Source organism: Equus przewalskii, chromosome 9 (assembly GCF_037783145.1).
Source record: "Equus przewalskii isolate Varuska chromosome 9, EquPr2, whole genome shotgun sequence".
NCBI lineage: Eukaryota > Metazoa > Chordata > Mammalia > Perissodactyla > Equidae > Equus > Equus przewalskii.
In genome coordinates, this window is record NC_091839.1 from 64151152 (window position 1) to 64179136 (window position 27985).

General features: G+C 38.4%; 1 protein-coding gene across 1 annotated transcript in view; it reads right to left on the reverse strand.

Annotated features, from left to right (window-relative positions):
- FRK (fyn related Src family tyrosine kinase) overlaps nt 1-27985 on the reverse strand; it is a 99900-nt gene that overhangs the window by 41330 nt on the left and 30585 nt on the right. The window contains exon 2 of the mRNA XM_008518270.2: nt 7282-7403. Within this exon, the coding sequence (XP_008516492.1) occupies nt 7282-7403 (122 nt within the window). The remainder of the gene's footprint in view (nt 1-7281; nt 7404-27985) is intronic.

Genomic DNA, 27985 nt, shown 5'->3' on the forward strand with positions numbered 1-27985 from the left:
TCTTCATGACTAGGACAAAGGTCAAAATCTGTTCCAGCCATTTATATGTCAGTTCACCTACATTCACACTGAAGTTAGGCCGAGTCTAACAAATCACTGACAGATAGACTCAGTTCACAGGGCCACTCTGATTCTGTAACTCTGATGTATGTTCTTGAATAGAAAATAGGAGGATGCTAAGTCAAGTGATTGTTAGCTAGCCACTATCTTCATCTAGAAATACAACATGGGACAAAAATGTACATAAAGGATCAATTTAATTTGGCAAGTAATAAAATGAAAAGAAATAGATGGAATATGCCATGAATTACAAAAAGGTAGCAATTTCACCAACCTCCACATGACTTATCAACTTCCCACTTATTTGTTTCATATCCGGAATTGATTATTAAAAAGTTACATTCAAAGGGCATTTATATGCATCATTTCTTTGTTGTACTTTCCTCAGAGTAGCTCAGAATATTCATACAAAGAAGATTTTTTTAAATAAAACAAAGCAAGCAAAACCAGAAGAGAAAATTTAGATAAGGCAATGTATGGTGTTCACAGACAAGCGAAAGAAGAAAAAAAACAGAATGCAAACTCCCTATAGGTTACTGTGGGTTCCAGAGATGCTAGTCATGGATTTTCGATAAGATGGTAGATTTCTCCATGAGCCAGTGCCCTAGAGAAAAAAGGTTCTTTGCCTGTGCATCTGTGTGTGTACGTGTGTATGCAGACACAAACACAGATATATGTATTACATAATAAAATGTTAATTTAACTTTATAGAGTATTTAAAACATTTGAAATATAATTTGTCAGTAGTAATGCTAAGAAAAGGCGGCATATACCATAACTCATGAAAAAGTCACTTACTATTATAGGCAATGATATTTGCAATTAAGCTGAACACAACTAAATTATGACTTTAATTAAAAGGCATTTTCTAAGATGGTACCAACATGTTTAAAATTTAATACATTTTATATGAGATACTGGAGTTATTAACATAAAAATTTCTTTCTGCAGCATGTGCACTTTTTAAAAAGCAAAACATCTTTAACCAATATCAAAATGCTCCCAGAATCCGTAGAAGTTTCACTGCATAATAAATTCAAGGAGCAATTTTTTCCAGCCATTAAATACTTGCCCTTACTTGGGATGTACAATTGTATTTACATTCATGGTTAATGGTAATAGAATTACTGACACACTCCTGTGGCCACTATGTCCACATGAATTTTAAATGAAGAATGAATGGTTCGCTCAGGGGACTGATAATGAAACACACAGCCTTTTGCCATTGGGCCAGCATCAGATTAGAATGAGTCAGCAGAGCTTGAAAAGTGTGGAGCAATAATGGTATCTCAGTGGTCGGTGGAAAGTGAGTTTGGGTGTGAACCCCACGCCAAGCAGAGACAGAGGGCCACACTGCAAATGTTACCCTTTTCCAATTTTGTCTCCTCTACAAAAGTCTTATTATCTGGAAACAACTAACCTGTCAAGGTAAGAAGTTGTCTTTCTAAAATAAATCTGAAACACAGCAAATAGGAGGATTATTTGTGATCTTACATGGTCCAGACTTCAGAGGTTTAAGAGACAGTGGGCTTGTTTATCTTTCCTCCTGGTAGACTCCAGGGTAAAGAGACGTGTGCTTGAGCATCTATTGTTTTTCCAAAACTATACTGGAAACAATGGAGGTAGAGAAGAAGCATGAAACAAAAGCAATAAAATTATGTTTCTTCTGCTCAAGGAGTTAATAATCTAGTTTGAGGAGCACATTTTTACCTACAGTGAAAGAGCTACTTGTAAATATAAATGAAACTTTGAATATGTAAGTTCAACATGACGGATACTCACAAGGTCAACATGAAAGGGTGCACACCTTCCCTAATGAAGCTGCTGTTATTTGCATTACTTTCTGAATTGCCTTCAGAATTAATTTACAAGGCATGCAGAAATATTTACAAAGCTGTAAGTCTGAGGTATCACTCAGGTTAATCATCCATATTATTCAGAAGGTTGCTTCAGATAATTCTGGCCACTTTCAAGTATCAAAGCGGCCCTTAATGAACACGTAAGTGCCCCAGCTAAGGGCCTTTAACAGAAAGTGATATCCTTTCTGTAAAGACACTTCTACCACTTGTGCAATACTGAGCAATGGCAATCTCTTAACTTTGAAGTGTAAACCATTTATTTGGTTCTAAAAATGCTAGTATATTTTAAAATTAAATTATGTGGCTATAGAGTCATATCTTATATTCTCAAAAAGGAACTTCATAGCAATCCCAAAGAATTATTACAAAAGTTGTGCCCATTCCATGGGATCTACATTTTCACTGTGATGGAAATTTGTCATAGTAAGTACTCTGCCCCAAATCAGCACAAACCAGTCAAAAAAGAGGTAATGACTACCTGTATGTCCGCCCACAATTGCCTCAAACAAGTCTGAGCTTACTTCCTTTGGTCCTCTCCCCTCTCTCCCTGTGAATCATCTCCTCCTATACCTCATCTTGGCTAAAGTCACCACTGCCCCGCCATCGCTCAAGTCAGAGGTCTGAGAGTCATTCTAGATTCTGCATTCTCTCTTATTTTACCCCATTTCTGATCAGCCACAAATTCTTGTTGGTTCTATCTTCTAAGTGTTTCTTATCTCCATTCCCTACTCTATTTGCCATGCCTCTGCCCCGATTCAGGCCATCATCTGTGGAGATGAGAGGGCTGTCTAGTAAGGAACCCCAGGAGCTCTTTCTGGACTGCATGGCAAAGGGCCCACTGAGCTTGCTCCAACATCATCCCCTAAGTCCAGCAAGAAGGGCTTCCCTGAACTCAACTTCCCTCAGGTTCCATGGGTTTCCTCTTCCACAAAAGAGAAGCTACAATTTCCCACAGTGCCCAAAGTGCATAGGTGCTGGGCTTTCCAAACAACTCTGCAAATAGTTGATATCCAGACTCAGACTGCTTAGCACCAAAGCAAAGATTGCTATCCTTCTCCCAAGATCACTACCACACCTTCCCCATAAAAGAAAGAGCAACGCAGGGGACTGTGGCTTTCTGGGGACAACCTGTGCTGGAGCAGAGCCTCAGCGCAGCCAGTTGAGCATGGGTCCCGTAGCCCATCTCTGCAGAATGCCGACCAACTTGCCTCCTTGCACCTGTGATTTCAGACAGCAGTGAGTGATGCCACTGTGTCTGTCCCTGTCACCCCTCCCCAGACTATTCTCTATAAATCTCTCATCAGTTCTCCATACTGCTGTCAAAGCTCAGACCAGGTCACTTTCTGCTTAAACTTTCCTTTGTAGAATAAGGTCCAAATTCCTCAGGATGATATGCAAGGCCCTGAAAAGTCTAGCTCCGACTTTCCTTTCCAGACTCATTTTCTGCCATTCTTCCCTTCCTCCATCCCTGATCCCCATGGACATACACACATACACACACCCCACACACACACCCCCTGTGCTATCTTTCATCTTTCCCACCCTCCACTCCACAAAACACTAGAAACTCACAACTCTGTGCACTTGTCTTACCAAGAATAATCCCTCCCATGTTCCCACGTTGCTACCTTGTAACACAAACTGGTACAGAACACAAATGCTCCCTCCTCTGTGGAACCTTCCTGACTCCCCCTCGGAGACGTGGCCCTGCCCTCTATTGTCTCCCAACAAGACAGCTGCATTATAATTCTCCTGCAAACCCAGCTCAGGAACAGTGCCTTGTTGCCTTTTCTAGTCTTCACCTAGCAAAGGCCTGGCACAACGTAGGCACTTTGAATGTTGAAGAAATAAACAAACATGTAAATAAATGATATCAATTCTAGATACATCATCCCGAATATTGTTGTTGAGTTTTTTTGCCTCATGTCCTCAATGTAGGCATTTTTCAACTATCTTCAATATGTCATCATTTGCTCTTGAAAGGGTTTCACTGAAGATGAGTCTGGAATTCTCTCTACTGCTCTGGAGGTTTTTATATGGAATTGCCTACAGTTAAATTACCATGTGCAGTGCAGGATCTCTTCTGAAAAACTCACCGGCAGCTCAATTTTAGTCCCCAAAGGGCATTTTCCTTAAAGTGTGGTTTAAACGATAATAAAAGTGCTTATGGGACACCGAGCATCAAACTAACATCAAAGGCAAAAACAATAATAATTTCCTTTAAAGTAATTGATTGAAGTCAAGAAATAGCCAAACAAGTTGACATGCAGTCAGAATTTTATAGTTTCCATCAGAAAAACAATTCACTACCAATGACAAATAACAGTAGGGCCACTAAAACTACCTGTCATGCATCTAATGAAGACAGATTCTCTGGTTCCCACATATAATATGTAATATCCAAAAGCGCTCCTGTAATTCACAGCTAATTAGTGTCTTGCCGTTATGAGAGGTGTCACAGCCCTAACTCTCTTTCCAGATCTACTCAGACCTCACAAGAGCCGACAGCCGTGCAAGGATCACAACAAGCCAATTAGCACCACCCAAACCTTGGGCTGCTGCTTCTCGAAGCCCATCCCAGCATCAATAAATCATGCTCCCTCATGAAGCTCTTCTGACAGCTGCAAGCCATTGCCACCCAAGGAATAAAGACAATACTTCTAAGGAAAACTCACGTGGGAAAGACAGAGACAGAAAAGGGATATTATTTGCCTTCCTCTGGCAGCACAGCATTCAGCACAATTGAAGACCATCAATTCTGACTGATTAAGGAGACAACTACTCTAAGAAATAAATCTGTGAGTGGTGTATCTAAGGATCCTTAGTGGTAATCAACGGTCAGCAATTGGGTTGTTTGTTTGTTTTAATGTAGATATATTGAAAACCTCTTCCTTTCCATTTTCCTCCTGTATAGCCAGCCCTCCTTCTGGCTAACAAGCAAATTTTCCTTTCAGTTGAACATAACGGTCTGTGTTTACTTTGTCCCCCAGTGAATACACAGCAATCAGATAATTTGTTCGAAAGACTCTAAATTGTTTGACTTCATTGAAAAAGAATCTATAATGATATGCTGCTTTCCAAGTAAGGCCTACAAATCTTCCTAAATCCACAAGCAAGCAGTAGAGTATTCTCAGTACTTAACAGCCAATATCCTTAGAATTTTGTTCCAAGCTTGAAAAGCTATTTTGTTCCATAATATTCTTCTTAGAGAAGGTTCAGAATAGTCACTGTAGCCTGGACGTTATTGAAAGATGTGACTCAGGTAATTCTACTTTCAGTTTGTTTTCCTTATGGAAATATTCTCCTTCCATATTTTTAACGCTAATCTAAAACATTTAATCTAGTTTTTGGCTAAATAATGACTACTAAATTTGATATGTAAATATTGGCAAAGTGAAACAAACATGGATTTATTTAATCAAGGAATTCTCTTACATCTCTTCTTATCATTAAGCATAGAGATTTCCAAAAGATTCATTTTTCTTCCTGAATATAATATTCTTATGGAAATCTTCAAATATTTATCTACAAGAATGTCCACTGCATTATATTGTATATCAGCAAAATTACTAAAGATAATGAAAATATATAGAATATGAAACAGGTTAAATAAATGATGACACACCCATACAATGGAAAGTTATGTGGCTTTTAAAAATAATGATATAGAAGAATATTAAAGGACATGCAAATGTTCACAGGTTGTAAGAGACAGAAATAAAAATGGAGCCTAGATCCATATAATACATACATATATATTTATATTTATTTTTTATTTACAAGATGATCTCAGTTTTGTTTTTCGTTTATGGGGGGGTGTGTGTGTTTGTTTAAATAAATGTACTTATAGGTTAAGCAAAGAAAAAAGCTTGCCAGGAAAGGTACTTCAATATTAAAAATGCATCTTCAGAAGGTAATATTCTAGATTACTCTTCTTTGAGCTTTTCTGTTTATATAAAAATATTCATATTACTTTGACAGTCAGAAAAAAGCTAATGTACATAATACAATATTCACTTATGTCACCTAGGTGTATTCAGGTGTGAAGGCACAGCCTGCTGGGGCATCAATTCTGAGTGGCTAGCACTCATCCTATATCAAATCATTAAATATTTTGGTTATCACCCTGAGTATAAACAAGATTAGAAAGGTCAGTGGCACATAATACTCAAGCACATTTCAAGAATGGCAATCAGAACAGCCTTTTCTAACTAGGTAGAGGTGGCGTTGAAGCCAAACAATTCTAGAATACCATACTTACTTGGTGCCAGAATAGGCTGAAGGAAGAACCCTCTGAAAAACCTGCCTCAACACCACTGCCCTTGATTCTCTCCAGCTCCAATCCATCTGCCCTGATATTTGGGACCACCAGGTATGAGGAAGGAAAATGGGCACCAGATACACACTGTCTGGGTAGTTCAGGTCAGGTCAGAGTCCCCAGTACATGTGGGCTCAGGGTCTGCTTCAATATCACACTCTGGAGGCTGTCCTGACTGCTAGCAAGTGAGCCAGGAAGACACAATGAGGCTCAGGGGCATCGTGTATAACAGACATTATTGCAGGACAACAGGGATAAAGGGAGGCAAAACCTCTTCCTCCAAAGTGTTTACATCTAGTTGGAGAAACAGAGTACGTGTGTTTAAGGACATAACACACATGATGGGCCTGGACGACACAGAAAGCAGAACAGGGCAAGGAGAGAGCAGGTCTGACATGAGAGATGGACTGGAGCAGAGACTTTCTAAAGGACATTCTGCAGCACTGCAACACACCCCGAGAAACATCGATTCCCGAAAGCAGAGACATGCATATAAGTACCTGTAATTCAAAGATAATCTCAGGTCCCCTGTGCAGCTTCTTTCCTAGGACAGTGTAAACACCTACCTGCCTCTTAGCTGGAAAGCTACATTCAACCAAATTTTATGTGTCATGGCATTAATTAAATGCATTTGCATGCAGCAGTTCAATTCACTTATCAGGCAAAAACAAACAAAATGCAAAAAAAGATATTGTATTGTGGCAAGATCAATTTTGACCACAATGTAGTTTTTGCTTCTTGCTTATCGTTTCCCTAGAAGCCAGGCTCCTAGGTAATGCAAAAGTGAGAAATCGCAGCCAATCCATGTGTTTTTCATTTCATATCTAGAGTGCATGTATTTGTTTATAAAGACTTCTAGCTATAGATAGAAATGTTTTGCTAATTTCTGTATTACTCTTGGGTAGTTCATTAGATTTAATTTGGGTACTATTTTGAAGATAAGAAATAAGACAAATTTAAATTAACATGTCCATGTTCACACAGCAGGTTCATGACTATAGACTCTCAAACCCACACTTAGATCATACAAAATAATGCCCATACCTGAGAGGGAGAATTCTCCTTTCTGGCTTTCGCTTTCTCTGATTAGAAAAGCACCCGTCTGATTTTCTGAATATAATAGCTGTTTTTCTGCATCTGCTCTCTTGATTGCTCCAAAGAACCACCTAAAAAGAGAGAGATGTAAACTCTAATTAACCAATCAACACTCATTTCTTAAGGAGCAGGAAATTTGGCGAGAACGTGTTCTAACATCAGAAATGTTTGATATTCTTTAGGGAAACTGTTACTGCTATAAATGGTACTTTTGATAATCGAGATGATTTTTCTGGATGTCTGTAACCCTTACCAGGAGTCTTTAAAAATGAAAAAATAGGAATTTGGCTGATGCCTGCTGCCACATCCTTTCTGAGCCCTGCATTCTGTCTGAGAGGTCCTTTGTCCTCCTTCTGTCAAATCCAAAGCCTCCGTGGTGGGCCTGCCACATAAGCCTGCCATGTTCCATGCTCTAAAATTGCTCATCATCACCATCCAACTGCCCACTGCCTCACCCACACCTCCTAGGTGTTAGGAGGCAAATGTTCCAATCAAAGCATTCATATATTTCACATTAAAGTAAAAATATAGTTCTCTCAACACTAATTCCCTTCTTTGCCCACCTCCATCACTGGCCAACCCCACCATAATATGAGATGATCTTTCATGTTTAGGAAGAACTTATCAATATAAAGAACATTTTCATCAGTGGAGAGATTATGTGAAAAAGATACTTCTTCCTGGGAAGCATCTTCTTAGTGCCACCTCCACTTCTTACCTTTACCTCCTTATCCTTAACAGTCCAGAAATATAAGAGTCAGATACCAAACATGCAAGTTCGTGAATGTAATTAACCCAAACAAGAATTATGGATTTTAGTATCAGAACCAGTCTGAAATGGGTATCAAGTTGGTAGACAACAATGTGATAAGAAGAGGAAGCTGAGAAAGCCTGCTCTTCACTAAGGACCCCTCATGACAGGGTCATAAAGTTGATCTTTATCATTAAAGATGTTAGGTAAAACATTTATCTTTTCAGGTATCATCTCTTAAAACGTAGATACTCAAAGAGAGGAAATGTCGGCTTGAGGGAAGAAATACAGGCTGAGGGAGCAAATGCAGGCTGGGAGAGGAAATACAGGCCATCAAAAATTGTCTCCAGGGGCTAGCCTGGTGGCTTAGTGGTTAAGTTCAGGGTGCTCTGCATCAACAGCTGGGGTCCACAGGTTCACCATTCATCAGCCATGCTGTGGTGGCAACCCACATATAAAGTGGAGGAAGACTGGCACAGGTGTTAGCTCAGGGCTAATCTTCCTCAGCAAAAAAAAAAAAAAAAAAAAAGGCTTCAATTGGTTTGACAGGTCATGGGTATTAGGGAATACGAATCTCACTAAAGGTGACACAATTGGAAGGAAGAGGGGGAAGGAATTGAAAAGAAAGAAAGACATTAAAATGTAAATATTACCTTCTAACAAATGCAAGGTGTTTGTTTACCATTTTCCCAATCATCAAACTGTAAATTACATGATATTAACTATGTTACTTGGGATATGCTAGGTTATGTTGGAGTAATGAACAACTCCAAATATCTCAGTGGTTTAAGACAACATAGATTTGTTTTTCACTCAGCTGCATGTCCTTTGAAGGTCATCTGGGAGTCTGCTCTATGTCTATCTCTGTGTCTACCAGGGACTTCCCATCTCCATGCTTACATGATTGCCAAAGCAGGATTGGAAAATGTGGCAAATCACAGGATGATTTCTGGAGCTTCTATTCAAAACTTCTACTCAAGAATGAACCCATTGGCAAATAAGTCATATGTTTGTGCCTAAATGCAAAGAGAGAAGAAAATGCAATCCCACTATTGCCCAGAAGGTAGATAACTGGAAACATTTGGTAGACTACACTAATGACTACCAAGTTGATTCAATATCAGGGGCCAAACTGATGTCCATAGATTATTGTTTGTCCAGCTGAAATTGTGGAAGACATGGAGACATTCCAAAGTGGCCATGTAATGAATTCACAGAAAAATAGAAATGCATGTTTTCTACTACTGTAGAAATAAGTCAGTAGAATAATGGAACATAATGAAAAACTCAGACAGACCCAAACATGCAAATTAGCGATGAAAGGATGGATTATTCAATAAATGATGCTGGTACCCCATTATAATACATATGAAAAAAATTAATTGATGCTACCTACAGCATACACAATAACTCTACATAGATTAGAGACCCAATGTAAAACACAAACTTTAAAACTTTCTGATATTGGACAAAGGAAGATTTCTTCGAGAAGACAAAAAAAAAAAAAAGAAAAGACATGCAAACCATAAACGAAAAGATTGATAACCACAATTAAAAGCTTCTGAAATAGCAAGATTGCCATAAAATAAAATTAAAATACAAGCCACAGACCTGGAAAAAATATTTCCAAAGTATGTAACTCACAATAGAATTAGTATTCAGATTATATAGAAACCTATAATCAATTAAAAAAAGAACACAACACACTAGGAAACTTGGCATAGTATTTAATTGGACAGTTTACAGAAAAGGAAAACTCAATAACTAAAAAAAATAAGGAAAGAAGCACAGCCTCTATCTGTGCCAGTAATTAGGAATATTAAATATAAAAACAATCAAATACAATTTCACACTTTTCAGGCAGGACAAAATTTTAAACTCTCACTTTCAGATATTGGGCCAAATGTGAAAAAAGAACCTTTATATATTACTAATGGCAATATAACTTGGTACAACTAATTCAGAGAGAAATTTGGCAATATCTGGTAAAGCTGAATATTTGTATATGACTCAATTTCACTTCTAGATTATACACTATATGTGCTCAAGGAAACATACCACAAGAACACTCACTGAAGAATTCTAGCATTGGAAAATTGGAAACAACCTAAATGCCCATCACAGGGGAATAGATAAACCAATTTAGCTATGAATATAAAATGGAATAGTATACAGGAGTTAAAACAAATAAATTGTTGACAGACAAGGAAGTTGAAGAATGATACATACCATTGTAAAGCCATTTATATGACGTTTAAGCAAATACATAAAAAATACTATACATTTTTTAGGGGCTGGCCTGGTGGCGCAGTGGTTAAGCACGCACGTTCCACTTTGGCGGCCCAGGGTTCACTGGTTCGGATCCCAGGTGCAGATATGGACTGCTTGGCAAGCCATACTGTGGTAGGTGTCCCACATATAAAGTAGAGGAACATGGGCACGGATGTTAGCTCAGGGCCGGTCTTCCTCAGCAAAAAGAGGAGGATTGGCATCAGATATTAGCCCAGGGCTGATCTTCCTCAAAAAAAAATACTATATATTTTTTAGATACATGCATGCTTAGTGAAAGCTAACAGTTAAAATACTCGGGAATTTTTTTTTTAGACTTCATTTCTAGAAGTGGCAAAATTTCTTCACACAAATATTTCAAGTAAAGAAGCAACATGGACCAAATATCCTGATCAACCTCACGCATTTTCCTGATTCTGAGTACATTGAGTATGCATCACCACTAAAACGTTTGATCAAAATGTAAATATGTAAACCATTACAAGACTTACAATTTACCTAGAAGACTAAATTCTTAGTAATATGATTACATCTCCCATATCATTATTCTCAAGAACAAATACTCCATTATATAAGTTTTATGTATATACACTATATTTGTATTTTGGATAATCAAGCCTATAAATGATGTATTTTCTCTGCCCAATATATATATAAGCAAGCAGTTTTTATAAATCGAAATTACTATATGTCTAATAAATGAATAGTAATTTTGCTACATTTGTAGAGAGAAGCACTGTGACAATTTTTTTAATCCTTTTCTGTCTTACCAATTCTGGATACTTGTACAAAGGATTGGTACAATCACTTTACAAGGCAAATCACGTGAGTAATGAATCCACACTAATGATGAAATGGATGTAAATATTTGACTGGATGCATCAGCTCACTTAATACCTGGAATTTTGCTTGGCTGAGCTCCCACTAGGGAGTGAAGAATATAAATAAAAAATGTTTTCTGGATGCAGTGGCATTATAATGCCCTCTTTCATACTCAAAGATGACGCAACTGCTATAGACGGCCATCGCTAGCGCATGTGCTGCTGTAGAGACTAACGGCAAATGATAGTTCTTTCCACCCTCGGTACATGTGAAAATTGTTCCCTAATGTGTGGCTGAGCCTCTGGTAGAACTGTCATTCTCTTCAGTTCTGCCTTTTCGAGCAACCCCTGCTGGCCGCATTCTGGAAGGACAGGCACACCCCAGGCCTGGTTGTCCACCACAGCCACTTTCAATGCTCTCTATGAGCTGTGATTCTGGTGTGCAGCACACAGTGAGTGCTGTGAAGGGAGCAGGAATTCCTAGGAGGGATGAAGCATCAGGGGAGAGTCACAAACACCAGTGATCCTCAAAGTGTGGTCCCTAGGCCAGAAGCATCAGCAGCACATGGAAATTTGTTAAAAATGGAAATTTGCAGGCTTCACTCCGTAAACACTGAATCAGAAAACCTGGGGGCTGGGCCCAGCAACCTGGGTTTTAATAAGCTCCAGGGTGAGTCTGGTGTATGCTAAAATTTGAGAACTACTGAGGTAGAAAAATAGTAAAGAAATGAGAAATTTATATAAGACAGCTGAGAATAAGTTAGAGTTTGGCACTTAATATGTGAAAAATTATCCAACAAAATGATACCACACACAGACACACACACACATACACATTTTATTGATATTTAATGGAAAAAAATCTTTATTGCTATTCCATACTTGCCGTGAAAAGGATCTAGATTAAGAATAACCAAAAAAGAGAGAAGACCCATAAAAACCTGCAGTCTGCGAGAAGGAAATGCTTCAATTAGATGAAAATGGAGCAAAAAGTATAGTGTCTGTTTTGGATGAAAGGAGTATGTGATTGAAGTCGAAGACTTATTTTGCAAACATTTGAGTGTCTACTGTGTGTAAATTCTGTGGAACTGACTTAGAAAGATCTGCAAGACAATGTTGGATCAAAAAGGGTAAATTTCAGGAATATTATAGTTTCATTTATATTTTTAAAAAACAAAAATTGTATGTTCTTACTTCTCCGGAGATTAGTGAGAGATGACAAACATGATGACAAAGGATTTTCACTTTTCACTCTGCATTCTTCTCTATAATTCAGATGTTTACAATAAGATGTAGTTTTCTATCATTTTACAGTTTAAACATAAAAAAATAGAAAGAAGTCAATCAGGAATATGTTACAAAAACCTACATGTTGTAAAGATCTGGACTAGAAACTTTGGCAGTTAGAATTGAGAGATACAAGAAAAATCTTTAAGAAATGTGAGACACGTGATTATGAATGAGCGAGGAAACAGATGGAAGATCAAACACGCCATCGGGGTTTCAAATCTGGACGACTGAAGGACAACATACCCGGCAACACATTAGAAGGCAGAGAATAACCACGGTTATTCAGCATCTCATTGGGAAAGTGATTTATTCTCCCTGTGCCTGGATTTCCTCATTTGTTTACCGGGATAATAATAATTGCCCTGTAGACTTGTTCTGAGACCAAGAAAAATAAAACATGGGAAGTGTTTGATACCTGGCCACATTCATGCTCAATAAATAGCACCTATTTAAGAGAACTAATTTAAGGAATAAATTACATATTTGCTTTTAAACATGTTGGACTTGAAGTCAATGACGGAACATGAGTGAATATGTGAATATGATCTCATTTCTCTGTGTTTATATTCAAAGTTTCCTCCTGAGCGACTTTTCTGTCCTGTATGCCCATTCTTGACTAGGACATGCTGCCACCAGGTGGCAGTAGGCCATTTTACTAACTTAAAAAAGGCTAACGAAAGCTATACTGTGATTAACTGGAAGTTCTTTCTTTTACAAAAAAGACAAAATGAGTCTTTTAAAAAATGACAGAATTTATGCAATGTTACTGAATAGGAACATTTAAATAATGCATATGATGAGAACTTTTAGGCTGGTTACTTTTAAAACTACAGATGAGAAGCAGGCTCCGAGGACTGGAATTTTGCTTGCCCTTTTGAGACATTTGCGTTTGTGAAGGAAGGGGGGGATGAGATTGTAGGGACCTGAAATTGGCCACCCCAAGATATGACTCTTTGGCATCGGGATTGTTTTGGGCTGATAGCTTTTGATAAACTGGGACAGGGAAGGAGGCCCTGGGGAATGGAACTTGCCCTTGTTGGGACACTTACGTTTGTAAGGTAAATCTCTATCTGTAAAAGGTGCCTCCCTCTCTGTACCAGGAAGAAGAAGAGAGATGACCTTATCCCTAGAAACTCTTTTTTTTTTTTTATTCCTTTTTCTCCCCAAAGCCCCCCAGTACATAGTTGTGTATTCTTCGTTGTGGGTTCTTCTAGTTGTGGCATGTGGGACGCTGCCTCAGCGTGGTCTGATGAGCAGTGCCATGTCCGCGCCCAGGATTCGAACTAACGAAACACTGCGCCGCCTGCAGCAGAGCGCGCGAACTTAACCACTCCGCCACGGGGCCAGCCCCATCCCTAGAAACTCTTAATGGGGAAGGCAAGAACTTAAGTTGGTTGCTGTCTGGCAATCTCATGTAACTGATGTAGGGTGATGGCTTCTGACCTTTACTTAATCCGATTTGATTCTTGTCTAAAAGTCATGGGATCACCCAATGACCAGACCGCACCTGCACTGATACCATTTTAACTTTTTTTCATGTTCTTTCCTTTGTCTTCATAAAGAGATGAGTCACATACCTATGCCTTAAATTTAGCCCTAACCCTCAACTCGGGGCAGCAGCAGGAGCTCTGACTGCCCGTGGGTCCTGTCCCCACACACCAGCTCTGCCTGCCCATGGGTCCTGACCCCATGCCAGCGGGGGCAGCAGCAGCGGCTCGGCCTGCCCATGGGCTCTGTCCCCATGCCAGCGGGGCAGCAGAAGCGGCGGCAGCAGAAGCTCTGACTGCCCATGGGTCCTGTCCCCATGCTATTCCACACTATTCTCTAAATAAAAGAGCACTACTGCCAGATCTTGAGAGTCTAAGAAATCTTTCTTTCTACTCCTCGGCTCACCGACCCCGCATCACATATATCGATCAAAATTTAGAGAAATCAACTTGTAAATAGATGTGGTATCTCTGTTACTGTTTCCTCATTTTATCTAATAGAGTTTGACTCTGTCCACTCTGCTACCTCAGTGACATGCACACCGCAAGTGCCTAAGACATTCATAATTCCAGTCCGATGTAGGTAATTCCCTCATACATTTTTTCAAAGAGAAAATCCATCCCCAGTATCTGAGGGGTTAAGGTTTACAAAATTTAACATATAATTTCTTTTCCCAGTGTCTCCTTTAAAACCAAGACATTTGGCCTTAAACCCCAGTAAACAGACTCTGACAAGATAAGCTTCTAAAATCAGTCTCAGAAAAACACTTGGATTCTCCCAGAAACTGCAGAAAGGAAAGTGGGTAGATCAACTTCCATAACTACCCACAGGGAAAGTACCTGGGATGACTCCCACGGGGGGAACTCAGGGTTAGGGATGTGTTTATTGCTGTCATCACAGTTACACAGGATATAATGGGAAAAACCACCTATCAACCTCACCAGTGTGGCTTGGGAGGCATCAGGGGCACTAACATTTGCAAAACCCCCTCAGTCTGTAGGGGACACTCAGCATCACATTTAGCCATTTATCGTACCTGATTGAGGCTTGGAATTCTGGACCTTGAGCTATGGTGATTCGATATGACTCACCTGTGTCAGCAACACTGCCGGGAAAGCCTCTGTGAAGTTCCTTCCCATTCAGGTAATCCCATCCCTCCCCTTCCACAATCTCCTTGGGCTCAGCATCCCCCTCAGCCAGCAGTCAATGATCGCTGCCACTCTTTTCCCACTCACACAGCATGATAAGAACAAAGAAAAGAATAATAATAACGTCCATATGTATTTTGCTATTCATTCCTTCCTTTCCATTTCCTCCACTACAATCTTCATCCAATTCATCATCAGCACTTGGATGACGGCAATATTTTACCATCTGTTCTCCTGAGTATTAATAGCTTCTGTTTATACCACGAACAAGGAGTCAGACACCGTTGCTCAAGTTTAACAAAGAATATCTCAGTCTCTCCCTTGCTCACACCACTACCTCTGGATTGATCATCTGAAAGTACGACCTGGTACATCTCTCCAATACATACTGTGGGGACCTGAAATGGCCACCCCAAGATATGTCTCTTTGGCATCAGGATTATTTGAGGCTGATTGCTTTTGATAAACTGGGACAGAGAAGGAGGCTCTGAGGAATGCAACTTGCCCTTTGTTAGGACATATTTACATTTGTAAGGTAAATCTCTATCTGTAAAAGGTGCCTCCCTCTCTGTACCAGGAAGAAGAAAGTAGATGACCTTCTCTCTAGAAACTCTTAATCAATACCAAAGGCAAAGACTTAAATCTGCATTTTATTGCGCCTGTTTCTGGTAAACTCCTGTAGCTGACTTCCCTCCCCCTCCCAACGTTGGCATTTCTTTAAGGATTAAGCATCTTTGCTTAGGCTAGGAACTGATTGCTGCTGCCTCACCTGTGACCCCCCAGCTCCAGACAAGCGACTTGCCTCCTGCTACGCCCATCGAGATAGCAGACCCACTACCTGCTGTGTCCATCAAGCACTGTGCCGACAGGGCAAACTTGTGACTACTATGGGAGGGACATTTCAATCACATGTGAAACACCCTGTTTGGGGGTATATAACCACTATGTGCACCCCACTTCTTCGGTGCCCTTTCTTCCTTCGGGAAGAAAGGCCCCGGGCCATGGTTCCTCATAAAGCTTTGTTTAATTTTCTCTTGCTATTCTGTCTCATGTGAATTTAATTCGTTCTCCGGCCAGATGAGCCCCCATTTGGGAAGAGGAAATGTCTTCCTCCCCTACAATACATAAATAATAAGTAAGTTTTAAGGGTTCCCTTTGCTTATGGAATAAAACCCTTGTTAACCTGGAATTTCAGGCCCTCCTCCATTTGGACACTAGCCATTTCTTCAACGTAATCTTCCCCACATCAACTCTCTGCTCTGGCTAAACTCACTCTTACCACTACTAAGTTAGTGGCACTACTTAAACTTGTCTACCCAGAATTCCTACAGAACTCAGTGACTACCTTTCTGGTTTGGCATGTAGCATACAAAAGCTAGTGCTGTGTTTTTTTAATTTCTTATTTTTAGATTATTCCCTGTGTTCGCTCAAGGCTGCAACCTCAAAGACTGAGTCTGTTAATAAGACATATGCCTTTGGGAGCAGTTAAATAAACACTTGTTGATGAAACAATACATTATACCTCAATGTGGGCGTTTTACATAGTCTTTTGGTTTATACTGGATGTTGAACTCTAGATAAGGCCTGCGTTCTCATATAATCTTTTATTTGTGCTTGCCACATAGCTCAGAGGGCAAAGCGCTTAAGGGAGAAGCTTTATCTGCTCCAGGCCAGTTGCAGCAAAGGTTCAAATGTGAATTGGTCTCAGACCACAGATTCCAATCTGATCACTCTCTTCTCCCAAAAATAACACTTACCTCTGAACACAAAGATCACAAATGAAGCTGACTTTTCTGTCCTCCAGAACACAAGCATATCATGGCTGCACACATGTCAAGAATGTGTGATAAAGCGACAGTTGCACATCTAGTATCTGAGGTACGACACGAAGTCACATAGAAACCAGGAAGCTCCTTGCTTGGGTCATTTCATAAGGCCTTTTTGTTGCCCTTGTTCACCTCTATAGTCATCAGAGAAGGGGAATTTTGAAGGAATTTCCTTAGAGAGGAAGTAAGGTGAATTAATTGGTACTTTTCCCCTGGGGAAGGTGTGGTGCTGCCTGTGAAAGAATCTGATTACTACCTGAACCCACTTCCCTGAGTCTAGTAATCAAAAGGAGGCAATGCCTCACAAAATGTTTATGAAGAATACTACAGCGTTCGGATAGGCATTCGATCTCAGGGCAGTGTTTTTGCTTTACAACCATCCCCTATGTGTGTAAAAGGAAATGGGAGTGAATATTGATCTCTCTTTTAAAATAAAAAACAAAGTGTGTACGTATATAATGGCATTTCCAATCATTAAGCCTGAAAAAAAACTGTAAATTTTAACCTATCTACTTTGCTTTTGCACATTTGTGATAATGTTTGTCCTAGAAGCTAGAGGAGTGTGGGCGAGAGTTGAAAGCATTAATCATTAAATAGTTTCTATCTTTGTTACATCTAAAGAAAATAAACGCAATCAATCTTATAACTCCTGGGGAAAAGCCTTATTGTGCAAAACACCACAAATGTTCATTCTGATTCTTTATATGACTAAGTGTTTGAGTCATAGTATTTCTTTTTACTAGTTATATGGTGCACTAATTTCAGAGGTGACAGTCCCACCTAGTTTCCTACCAAAAGAAAATAGTTATCTCCTTTTATGAATCATTTCCTTTCTCACCCCAAGAAGGAAAAATAAAAGGAATTTTTTAATTTACTTAATTTTAAAGAATTTTAATTTCCAGTGTCATTAATGGTATTATCTCACCCCACTTTAAAGCACTGAGTATTCTTTAAAAATCTACAAAACAACTTGTTCTTTGGGAATTACTTTCATGCAATAAGTAAGTTCAAACGTTGAGTCTAGTCGGCTGGTGGTCTATGTGTGCACCCTGATCCACATGGGTTAATAATGTCATACTTTAGATGTGACAGCCCACTCTGCATTTCCTGGATCCAGGTTTTTCTTACCAAAAGAAAAAAGGGGAGCATCTGTCTTCTTTTTGCCTATACCAGAGGTCATATTCAAAATATTTTATGGCTGATACAGCACATGCGCCCACCATCAGAATAGACACCAGCAAAACCAGGGGCTTATGTGTAAGTTTCAGCCACGGTACTATCACTTTAACACTAAATGATGCCCTATGCCATCACTTACCTTCATTAAATCCTTTATCCCAAATAAAAGATAATGATCATCTTAAAGGTATCTTAACTTCTCATTACCCTACAGGGTAATATTGTTATAGCTTTCTACGTGCTTTATATGCAGAAATATGTCCATAACACTTATTTCATACTAATTACATGGAGAAAAGATGGAAAAGCAAAAGAGCAAAAGAAGGGTATATTTATTTTCCTTTGAGAATCTTAGAGTATCAAGAGAGGAATGAAAGACCATTTTAATGGAGTAATAAACCAAAAAGAAAGGGATAAAACAAAGACAAAAAGAACATTCAATTGCCAAGGGTGTGCAGTCAGAGATATAAACAACAAACAGTGTGTCAGCGATGGACGACTACTTAAAGAAAATACACAATGAATAAGGATTGAAAGAGATGAGAAACTCCCAAAAATGAAGGACAAGGGCACGTGCACAGGTGAAGAACTAACAAGGCGTCTGTGAGCAGATTGTTTTGGTGGGCAATGGTGGGGGCAAGAGGGTCCATTAAAGCAAGAAGCAAGAAAACTAGTTCTTTGATGTTTACAGGTAATTCCATGTGGAAACTGCTAACACTATGGAAGAAATAGATTTTCAGCAAAATTTCAAAAGCCCATTGGGAAGATGTTGGATATTCCGTTTAAGATTTAACACAGAAGAGAATTTTAAGTTCTAGGCACACCAGCAAAAATGACAGAAAATTTTGCCTTGTTCTTTAAAAATTATTTAATGAACAAATTCAAGAGGTGAAGCTGTGGAGAACAAGGAAGAATTTTCCTATGGCAACAACACAGAAGAGTTTATCAGAATTTTAAAGCTGGAAAGAAATTTTTATGAGGGTCCATAGTAAACCTCTGAAACATTGTAAATGTGTTTAATGAGTACACGCATTTTTCTGGGAAGGGAATCCGTTGTTTCATTAAATTCTTAATGATTCCTGAACAGAAACTAGCCATCTCCTTCAATAAGGTAAGTGGTTCTTCCAGGATCACACAGAGCTGGTGACAAAGCATAACCACAGCTAACCACCATAAGAGTCCTTCACTCATTCATTTTTCTTTCAACAACACCTAATACGCACAGGTACAGGCACAGTTGTAGAATACAGCAGCGAATGCAACACACAAAAAGTCCTGCCTTGGGGCTGGCCCCGTGGCCGAGTGGTTAAGTTCGCGCGCTCCACTGCAGGCAGCCCAGTGTTTCGTTGGTTCGAATCCTGGCCGCGGACACGGCACTGCTCATCAGACCACGCTGAGGCAGCGTCCCACATGCCATAACTAGAAGAACCCACAACGAAGAATATACAACTATGTACCGGGGGGCTTTGGGGAGAAAAAGGAAATAATAAAAATCTTTAAAAAAAAAAGTCCTGCCTTTATGGAGCTCACATACTAATGGGGAAAGGCAGACCATAAACAGAATAAACAGTAATACAGTGTGTTTGAGGATGATAAGTGCAAAGGAGGAAAAAAAAGAAACAAAGTAAGGAAGAAGGACAATGCATTTTTAAAATCACTCAGTGGGTAGCAGTATGCAGCAGGTGAAATTCCAGAGTTTTCCTGTGTGTTCCTAAAATCAAAGTAATCAGGAGAATAAATAGAGCTGTGGATAAAACCTGGATAGATTCTTTGAGAGGAGTAGATGAGTGAGGACCATAATCCACTCTAGGATGGAAGCCAATATCCAGATTTCTCAACTGTGGCTTGGCAAAGATCTACTAGGATTTTTTTCTAATTAAGAAATAAACAATGTCCATCAACTTCACTGGTTTCTATTGCAGATGTTTATGGAAATGCAAAACATTGGAAGCTACAAGGATCTCCTCGGGGGATAGGGCTCTTTAGCCAAAGAAAAGTGAGCAATCTATTTAACGGGAAGAATATTGTTTTATGGAAAATAATTACACAGAATAGAAATAACATTTCCAATTATAATGGAATAAAGTAGGATTTCTTCATAGATGTCTCTTAAATTCATATAAAAATCAATATGTTTAAATGAAATCGTCTTTCACTTTTGGCAAACATACAATGAAAAACAAAATCTCTATTGTCTAAAACTACTCCATACATGGCACAGAGACACACAAATACATGGATGTGGACATATGGATGTGTGTGTGTGTGTGGCCACAGCTACCATCACAGATAGGCACTAGTTTCACTGTCTTTTTGGGGGTCAAAATGAAACAGGTGTTCCCAAGCAGACAAGGTGTGAGACAGACAGTCCACGGAAGGTCCGAATGGGCACATATTCTCTTTTTTTCTTCTCATTTCTTTTTTTTAACAATTTGGCCCTGTGCACCCAGCTACACACTAAACATTGCTGTCATTAATAATTACCTAAAAAAATGCCAGCATTAATAACTGAAGGTTATTTATAATCCATGTAAATGCCACCCACTGGACTTTGAAATGGTAGAAGCTGAACATGTCCACAAAGCAGCTTGTTCTTGTCAAAAGGAAAGCCAGAAACAGTGCCAGAAAATACACCTTTTGTTTCAGTGTCAACAAGCTATTTGTCAGGAAACAAAAGGAAGGTTCTGCCAGCAGTGGTGGATTTTTCTGAAACCTGAAAATTAGTTTTCCATTTGTTTTTGGTTAGAATTAGAGAAAAAGGCAGTGGCACAAGTATATTATACCTCACTCCTCAGGACTGTCACGGAGAAAGGCTGTCTGAGAGAAGGAAAGGTGTCCCTCCCCATGCACCCCACCACACGCAAACCCGTGCTACTCAACTTCCCCCAGGGCCTCAGTTCTCCACCGCCACTTTGCCTAAGCACGCCCAGGGAGAGTGTGTACACGACAAATGCCACCGGGTGGGTCTGAGGGGGAGCTCTGGATGCTGCAAGTTCCCAAGGGCAGCAGAGAATTTTGAGGCAGGGAACCCAATGCTGCATTTCGACAAGCACAGCCCTGTTTTGTGAGGGAAGAACTTTCTCTGACATCTGCTGTCACCCACCCCAAAATTTTGTTCTCTCTGGTTTGCTCTGCCCTGCCCTGGACGCCACAGTCTTATTTTCAACTCATCCAAAACATCTTAAATTCAGTCCAAATTTTAGGCAAAATTTAGGAAGAGCAAAGACTTATGTACAATCTAGAGTAGAAAACAAGTTCAAACACATATGAGAAATCTCTCTTCATAGAAATTTAACATCCTTTCCCCTGAAGAGGGAATTTCCCAAAACTTTCTCTTCCTTCAGGGCCCCCTGCCAGACTGCTAAGGCCCCTCTCCTCTTCCTCTCTCCTCCAGACCCGGCTTTTATAACAAAATATCTCCTGCTTTTGTATGCAAAGCAATTTGATTCTCTAACCTACCCTCATTCCAAACTAGATTCTGGGCCTCGGGAATACTCCCACAGACAAAACCAAACCAAAACCGTGTGGAGAAACTTTGGTAAGAAGGGGAATATTTATTTAGAAAAGAAGATATCACTACAAATTATTTAAAGATGCTTACAAATATAGTAAAATATTAATGAACTGCCTTCTCTATAAAATTTTCCCATTTTTGACTTCATTTTCTTTGATTCTTCATGTGACAATGATTTTGTAATACAATTTTCTATAGAAAGAATAAATGATAATTTGGTTTTGTGAAACATTTGATCAAATATTTTTTGTTTCTAGTTTAGAAAAGCTTCTTTAAGCTTCAGAATTCATTATTTGTAATGTCATCTATAATTTAAAAAATTAATAATGTTTTAAATAATATGTATTAATAATATATAATTTTAAATACTTATTTAAATATTTATTTTAATCTTATTTTGTGTTACTTTTTCAGAATTTTGATCCTCATGTAACCAAGACTACTGCTAAAGAACAAATAGAACTTAGACAAGTAAAGAACAAGGATTTTGTCTACGCTTCCCACAGTATTCATGCCCATTGTTTATAATTAATTGAAATTAAATTTACAGCAATGATCATGTCATTTAAAAAAAAATCTTTTGGGGCCAGCCCAGTGGTGTAGTGGTTAAGTTCACACCCTCCGCTTCGTTGGCCCAGCGTTCACACATTTGGATCCTGAGTATAGATCTACACACTGATTATCAACCCATGCTGTGGTGGCATCCCACACACAAAATAGAGGAAGCTTGGCACAGATGTTAGCTCAGGGAGAATCTTCCTCACCAAAAAAAATAATAATAATAATCAATATCTGCAATTAAAGGGGACCATCACAGATTCCCACAGACATTAAAACAACAAAAAAGGACGATTGCTAACAACTATATGCAAATAAATCTGACAATTTGGATGAAACAGATATGTCCCATGATAAATACATCTTACCCAAACTAACCCGGAGAGGGAAAGAAAATCTTAATAACTTTACATTTGTTGAAGAAATTGTATTCATAATTTAAAAGCTTCCCACAAGGAAAACTCCATATCCCCAGGGCTTGTACCAAAACTCAAGGAAGAAATAACATTAATCTTACACACAAACTCTTTCACAAAATAGAGAAGAAATATTTTCTAATTTATGAGGCCAGAATTACCCTGACATCAAAACTAAAGCTATTTCAAGTAAAGAAAGCTAAAGATGAATGTCTCTCATGAGCACAGATGCGAAAATCCTTAAAATATATAAGTAAATCAAATCCAAGAATATACAAAATGAAAAATATATAAAAACTAAGTAGAGTTTATCCCAGGAAGAAAGTTTATTTAGATTTAAAAATCAATGTAATTGATCCTGTTAACAGACTAAAAATAAAAACTACATAATCAGCTCAATAAATGCAGAAAAAGCTTTTGAAAAATTCAACGTCTATTAGTGATTAAAAGCAAAAATACTTAGCAAACTTGAAATAGAAGCAAGTTTCCTCAATCTGAAAAAGGACAACAATGAAAAAGCTTCACCTAACATCATACTTAATGGTGAAATAAAGACAGAATAGAGATACAAGCAGTTAGTTACACAGCTTGAAGGAGACAAGTTTGCTGTTAGATTCCAGGCAACCTAACAATCTACTAAAACAGAAGGCCAAGACTTCTCAGAAGAATGTGACGGGATCTAGATGCACTACCACAATGTCCTGTATTCAACCCAAAATTAGCAGTATTGCAAAGAAACAGGAAAGTGTGTTCCACACTTGGTGAAAAATGCAGTCAATAGAAACTAACTCCAAGTAGGCCCAGATGTTGGCTTTAAAGACGGGCAAAATCTTGAACAGACACTTCACAAAAGGAGATATAAGATTGGCCACTACACACAGGAAAAGGTGCTAACATCATTAGTCATTAAGGAAATGTAAATTAAAACCACAGTGAAATATTTCATACCCAGGAGAATGGCTAAAATGAAAAAGACTAAGAATATCAAACATTGGCAAGATATGAAGCATGTCTCATATGTTCTTGTAAGAGTGTAAAATAGGACAAACCCTTTGGAGAACTATTTGGCAATATTTTACAATGTTAAACATACATCTACCCTATGAGACAGCAATTCCACTCTTGGGTATTTACTTAAGAAAAATGAAAACATATGTCCACAAATAGACTTGCACAAAAATGTGAATAGTAGTTTTACTTGTAATGAGAAAAAATGGGAAACAGCCCAAATGTCAATCAACAGGAGAATGAAAAAACAAATTGTGGTACAGTCATACAATGTGGTAGAGTCTACTACCTGAACTAGTACTCAGCACTAAAAAACTGATACAAGCAACAACATGGTTGAGCCACAAAAGCGTTACGTTGAGCAAAAGAAGTGAGACACAAAAAGGTAAATGTTGGGGCTGGCCTGGTGGTGTAGTAGTTAAGGTGGCACACTCCTCTTCAGTTGCCCGGTGTTTGCGGGTTCATATCCTGGGCATGGACTTACACACCACTCGTCAAGCCATGCTGTGGCGGCACGCCACATACAAAATAGAGCAAGACTGCCCCGGAAGTTATCTCAGGGACAATCTTCCTCAAGCAAAAAGAGGGAGTTTGGCAACAGATATTTAGATACTTAGGACGAATCTTCCTCACACACAAAAAAAGTAAATGCTGTATGATTGCATTTATATGAAGTGCCAGAATAGGCAAAACTAAGCTATGGTGATGGAAATTATGAAGTGCCAGAATAGGCAAAACTAAGCTATGGTGATGGAAATTACAGCAGTGCTTGTTCAGAGGCAGGGGAAGAGGTGTGTCTGGGGAGGCACTATGAGGGAACTTTCTGAGGTGATGGCAATATTCTACATCTTAATTGTTGTGTTGTTTATATGGGTGAATACATTGATCAAACATCAAAATGTAAGCTTAAGATCTGTACATTTTACCGTATGTAAACTGTACTTCATAAAATTAATTTTACAAAACTATACTATGTAGTTTTTATAACACTAATATTTCCTTAGTCAGACTTGAAAACAACTAAGATGGCATTTGAGAAAACGATTCAATTGGCCAGTTTGACCTCAGAAATCTCCACTTCATAAAGTTTGTGTCCACGCTGCCATGGACACCTGAGAATGCCCTGCCGCCCCTCCTCCACTTATTAGACCTCCCCTTGTGAATAGAACTCTTGGCTTCCTTAGGTCCTATTCTCATTTAAGGGGTGTGTAAAGAAATGTGAGTCACTTGAGGATATTAATATCTGCTCTCCTGGTAGGATATCCACCTTTTTAAAAAAGACCTTCCAGAGAGAGGCTTTAACCCAGAGGACAGCAAAAATGTCAGGCTCCATGAAAAGGAGAAACTGGGATTAGTGAGGCCCCAGAACATCTGTCAGATGATACCACATAGACTGCCACTGCTTCTTTGTTTATAAAGGTATAGACATATTCACAATTTTCAGGAACTAGCTGAGGCTCAAAGCCTGGAGTCAAGAAAGCAAATATCTAATCTGCAATATGTTATGCAACATTATGCTTCTGGTTAGCTAGTTTTTTTAGAAAGGAAATATTAAGACTGAGAAGTAAACAAAAAGTATTGTTTGCTTTCACTTTTATTTAAAAAAAGACTATAAACTTCATCTTAAAATCTATATCTGAAATCTATGCTGTATTTAACTGTAAAGAAATTATTTTAAACTTCAGTTCCAAAAGGAAACTCCTACCACTACTGGTGAGGTCATCATGAACATATGCCTGGACCATAAGCATATTTTCAAAGTAAGCCAGCCCTTTCCAGAAATAATAAAGCTTGAAGCCACACCTTTATAATTTTGACCTTTTAAAAAGACTTATTTGAAGATCCAAATACCAAAGTATGTGGTTATATCTTTCTTTGTTATCGTCTATTTCTCAACAATGTTCTTACCTATTACTACTCTTCCGTGTGTTATAATCCTTTAATAATATGAGTCATCCACCGTTGGTTCCGTAATCCAGGATAGTAAACACTCTTAGGAGAACAAGCTACTGTTCTCTGTTTATGCTTGACTCCAAAGTCTGCCATTTACTCACGGTACATGAGTGTGTTTCACAAGTTGCATGGCCTCTGGCCTCAGCTTCCTCCTTGACATTTCTATTGGATGCCCCTTATTCCAGTAATCTACCCATAACTCTAGAAGCCGCAGAAAACTGGGGTCCTATCTTTCCACGCTCTTCCTTCCTTCATTACAGTACCTGCAGAAGAGGCACTTTATGTTTCTTTATAATGCTAGAGCCATCAAGAATATTTTTTAAAGACTCCAGCTATATGGACTATGACTAATTCATCCATATATTCATTTACACAGTTTTTAACTTTGGAATCAAGATTACTGATTTCAGTTGAGAAGAGTGCAGTAAGCAATTTTCTACTTAAAACGCACTGATGTAAAAAACAAGGAGAAAATCTTCAGGATCAAGGGCTAGGCAAAGAGATCTTTTCACCAAAAGTATGATTCCTAATAGGAAAACATGATAAATTGAACCTCAGCAAAGTTAAAAACTTTTGCTCTGTGAAAGATTCTGTTAATAGGATAAAAAGATAGTCTACAGACTGAGAGAAAATATGCAAAGTATTTGCAAACCACATATTTGACAAAGGACTTATATTTAGAATATATAAAGAACTCTTAAAACTCAACAGAAGAAAAAAAAAACCCACTAAGAAAATGGACAAAAGACATAAAGGGACATTTCATAGGAGAGGATATACAGGGGGTAAATAAACACATGAAAAGACGTTCAACATCATTAGCCATTAGGGAAATGCAAATTTAAATCATAAGATATCATTGCCACTTATCAGAATGGCTAAAATAAAACATAATGACAATATTAAATGCTGATGAAGATGCAGAAAAGCTGGATCACTCATACATTGCTGGAATATAAAATGGTGCAGCCACTCTAGATAACAGTTTGGCAGATTTTTATAAAACTAAACATGCAACTACATATACTCAGCAATGGCACTCATTCATCCCAGAGAAATGAAAATTTAAGGTCACACAAGAACCTGTATAAGAATGTGAATAGAAGCTTTATTTGTAATAGTCGAAAAATGGAAATAATGCAGATGCCCTTCAGTGGGTGAATGGTTAAACAAACTGTATATCCATACCATGGAATACTATTCAGCAATAAAAAGGAACAAACTATTGATACACTGAACAACCTGAATGAATTGCCATGGAATCATATTGAAAGGGGGGAAAAAGCCCATCTCAAAATGAATGATTCCATTTATATAACATTTTTGAAATAAAATTAAAGAAATGGAGATTAGTAGTTGTCAAGAGTCAGGGACTGGGGCTGGGAGGGCTGAGGGTAGGGTGGTGAGAAGCAGGACCGTGGTTGGCCATAAAAGAACAGAAAAGAGCTCTTTGTGGTGATGGAACTGTCTGTATCTTTTTTTTTTTTTACTGAGCTAATATTGGTTTAAGACATTACATAAATTTCAGGTGTGCATCATTATATTTCGATTTCTGTGTAGATAACATCATACTCACCACCCAAAGACTAACTACTGCCTGTCACCATACACATGTGCCCAATCACTCCTTTCACCCTCTTCCTTCCCCTCTGCCCCTCTGGTAACCACTAATCTAATCTCTGTGTCTATATGTTTGTTTGTTGTTGTTGTTATTTTTATTTTCTACTTATGAGTAAAATCATACAGTATTTGACTTTCTCCGCCTGACTTACTTTGTTTAGCATAATACCCTCAAGGTCCAATCATGTTATTGAAAATGGTAAGATTTTTTCTTTTTTTATAGCTGAGTAGTATTCCATTGTGTATTTTTATCACATCTTTATCCATTCATCTGTTGATGGGCACTTGGGTTGTTTCCAAGTCTTGGCTATTGCAAATAATGCTGCAGTGAACATAGGAGTGCAAACATCTTTACACATTCATGTTTTTGTGTTCTTTGGATAGCTATCCAGAAGTGGAATAGTTGGTTCATATGGTAGTTCTACTCTTAATTTCTTGAAGAATCTCTATACTGTATCTTGTCTGTATCAATATTAATATCCTGGTTCTGATATTGCAGTATAGTTTTGAAAGATGTTACCATTAGGGGAAAAAGGGGTAATACCAAATCTCTCCATATTATCTATATCAACTGCATGTGAGCCTACCATTATCTCAAAATAAGAAGTTTAATTAAAAGCTTTTTAAAGTTTTTAAAGACTGATGTCTACAAACTGCTCACTTTCTTAAAACTCAGAATGTAATCAGTTGTCCCACTTGTTTATATTTTAACGTGCATTCTTGTTTGAGAATAAAAGAGCTAGAAAGAAGAAATAGAGGTTTATTTTATTGATGCTGCAGGCATTAATGGTT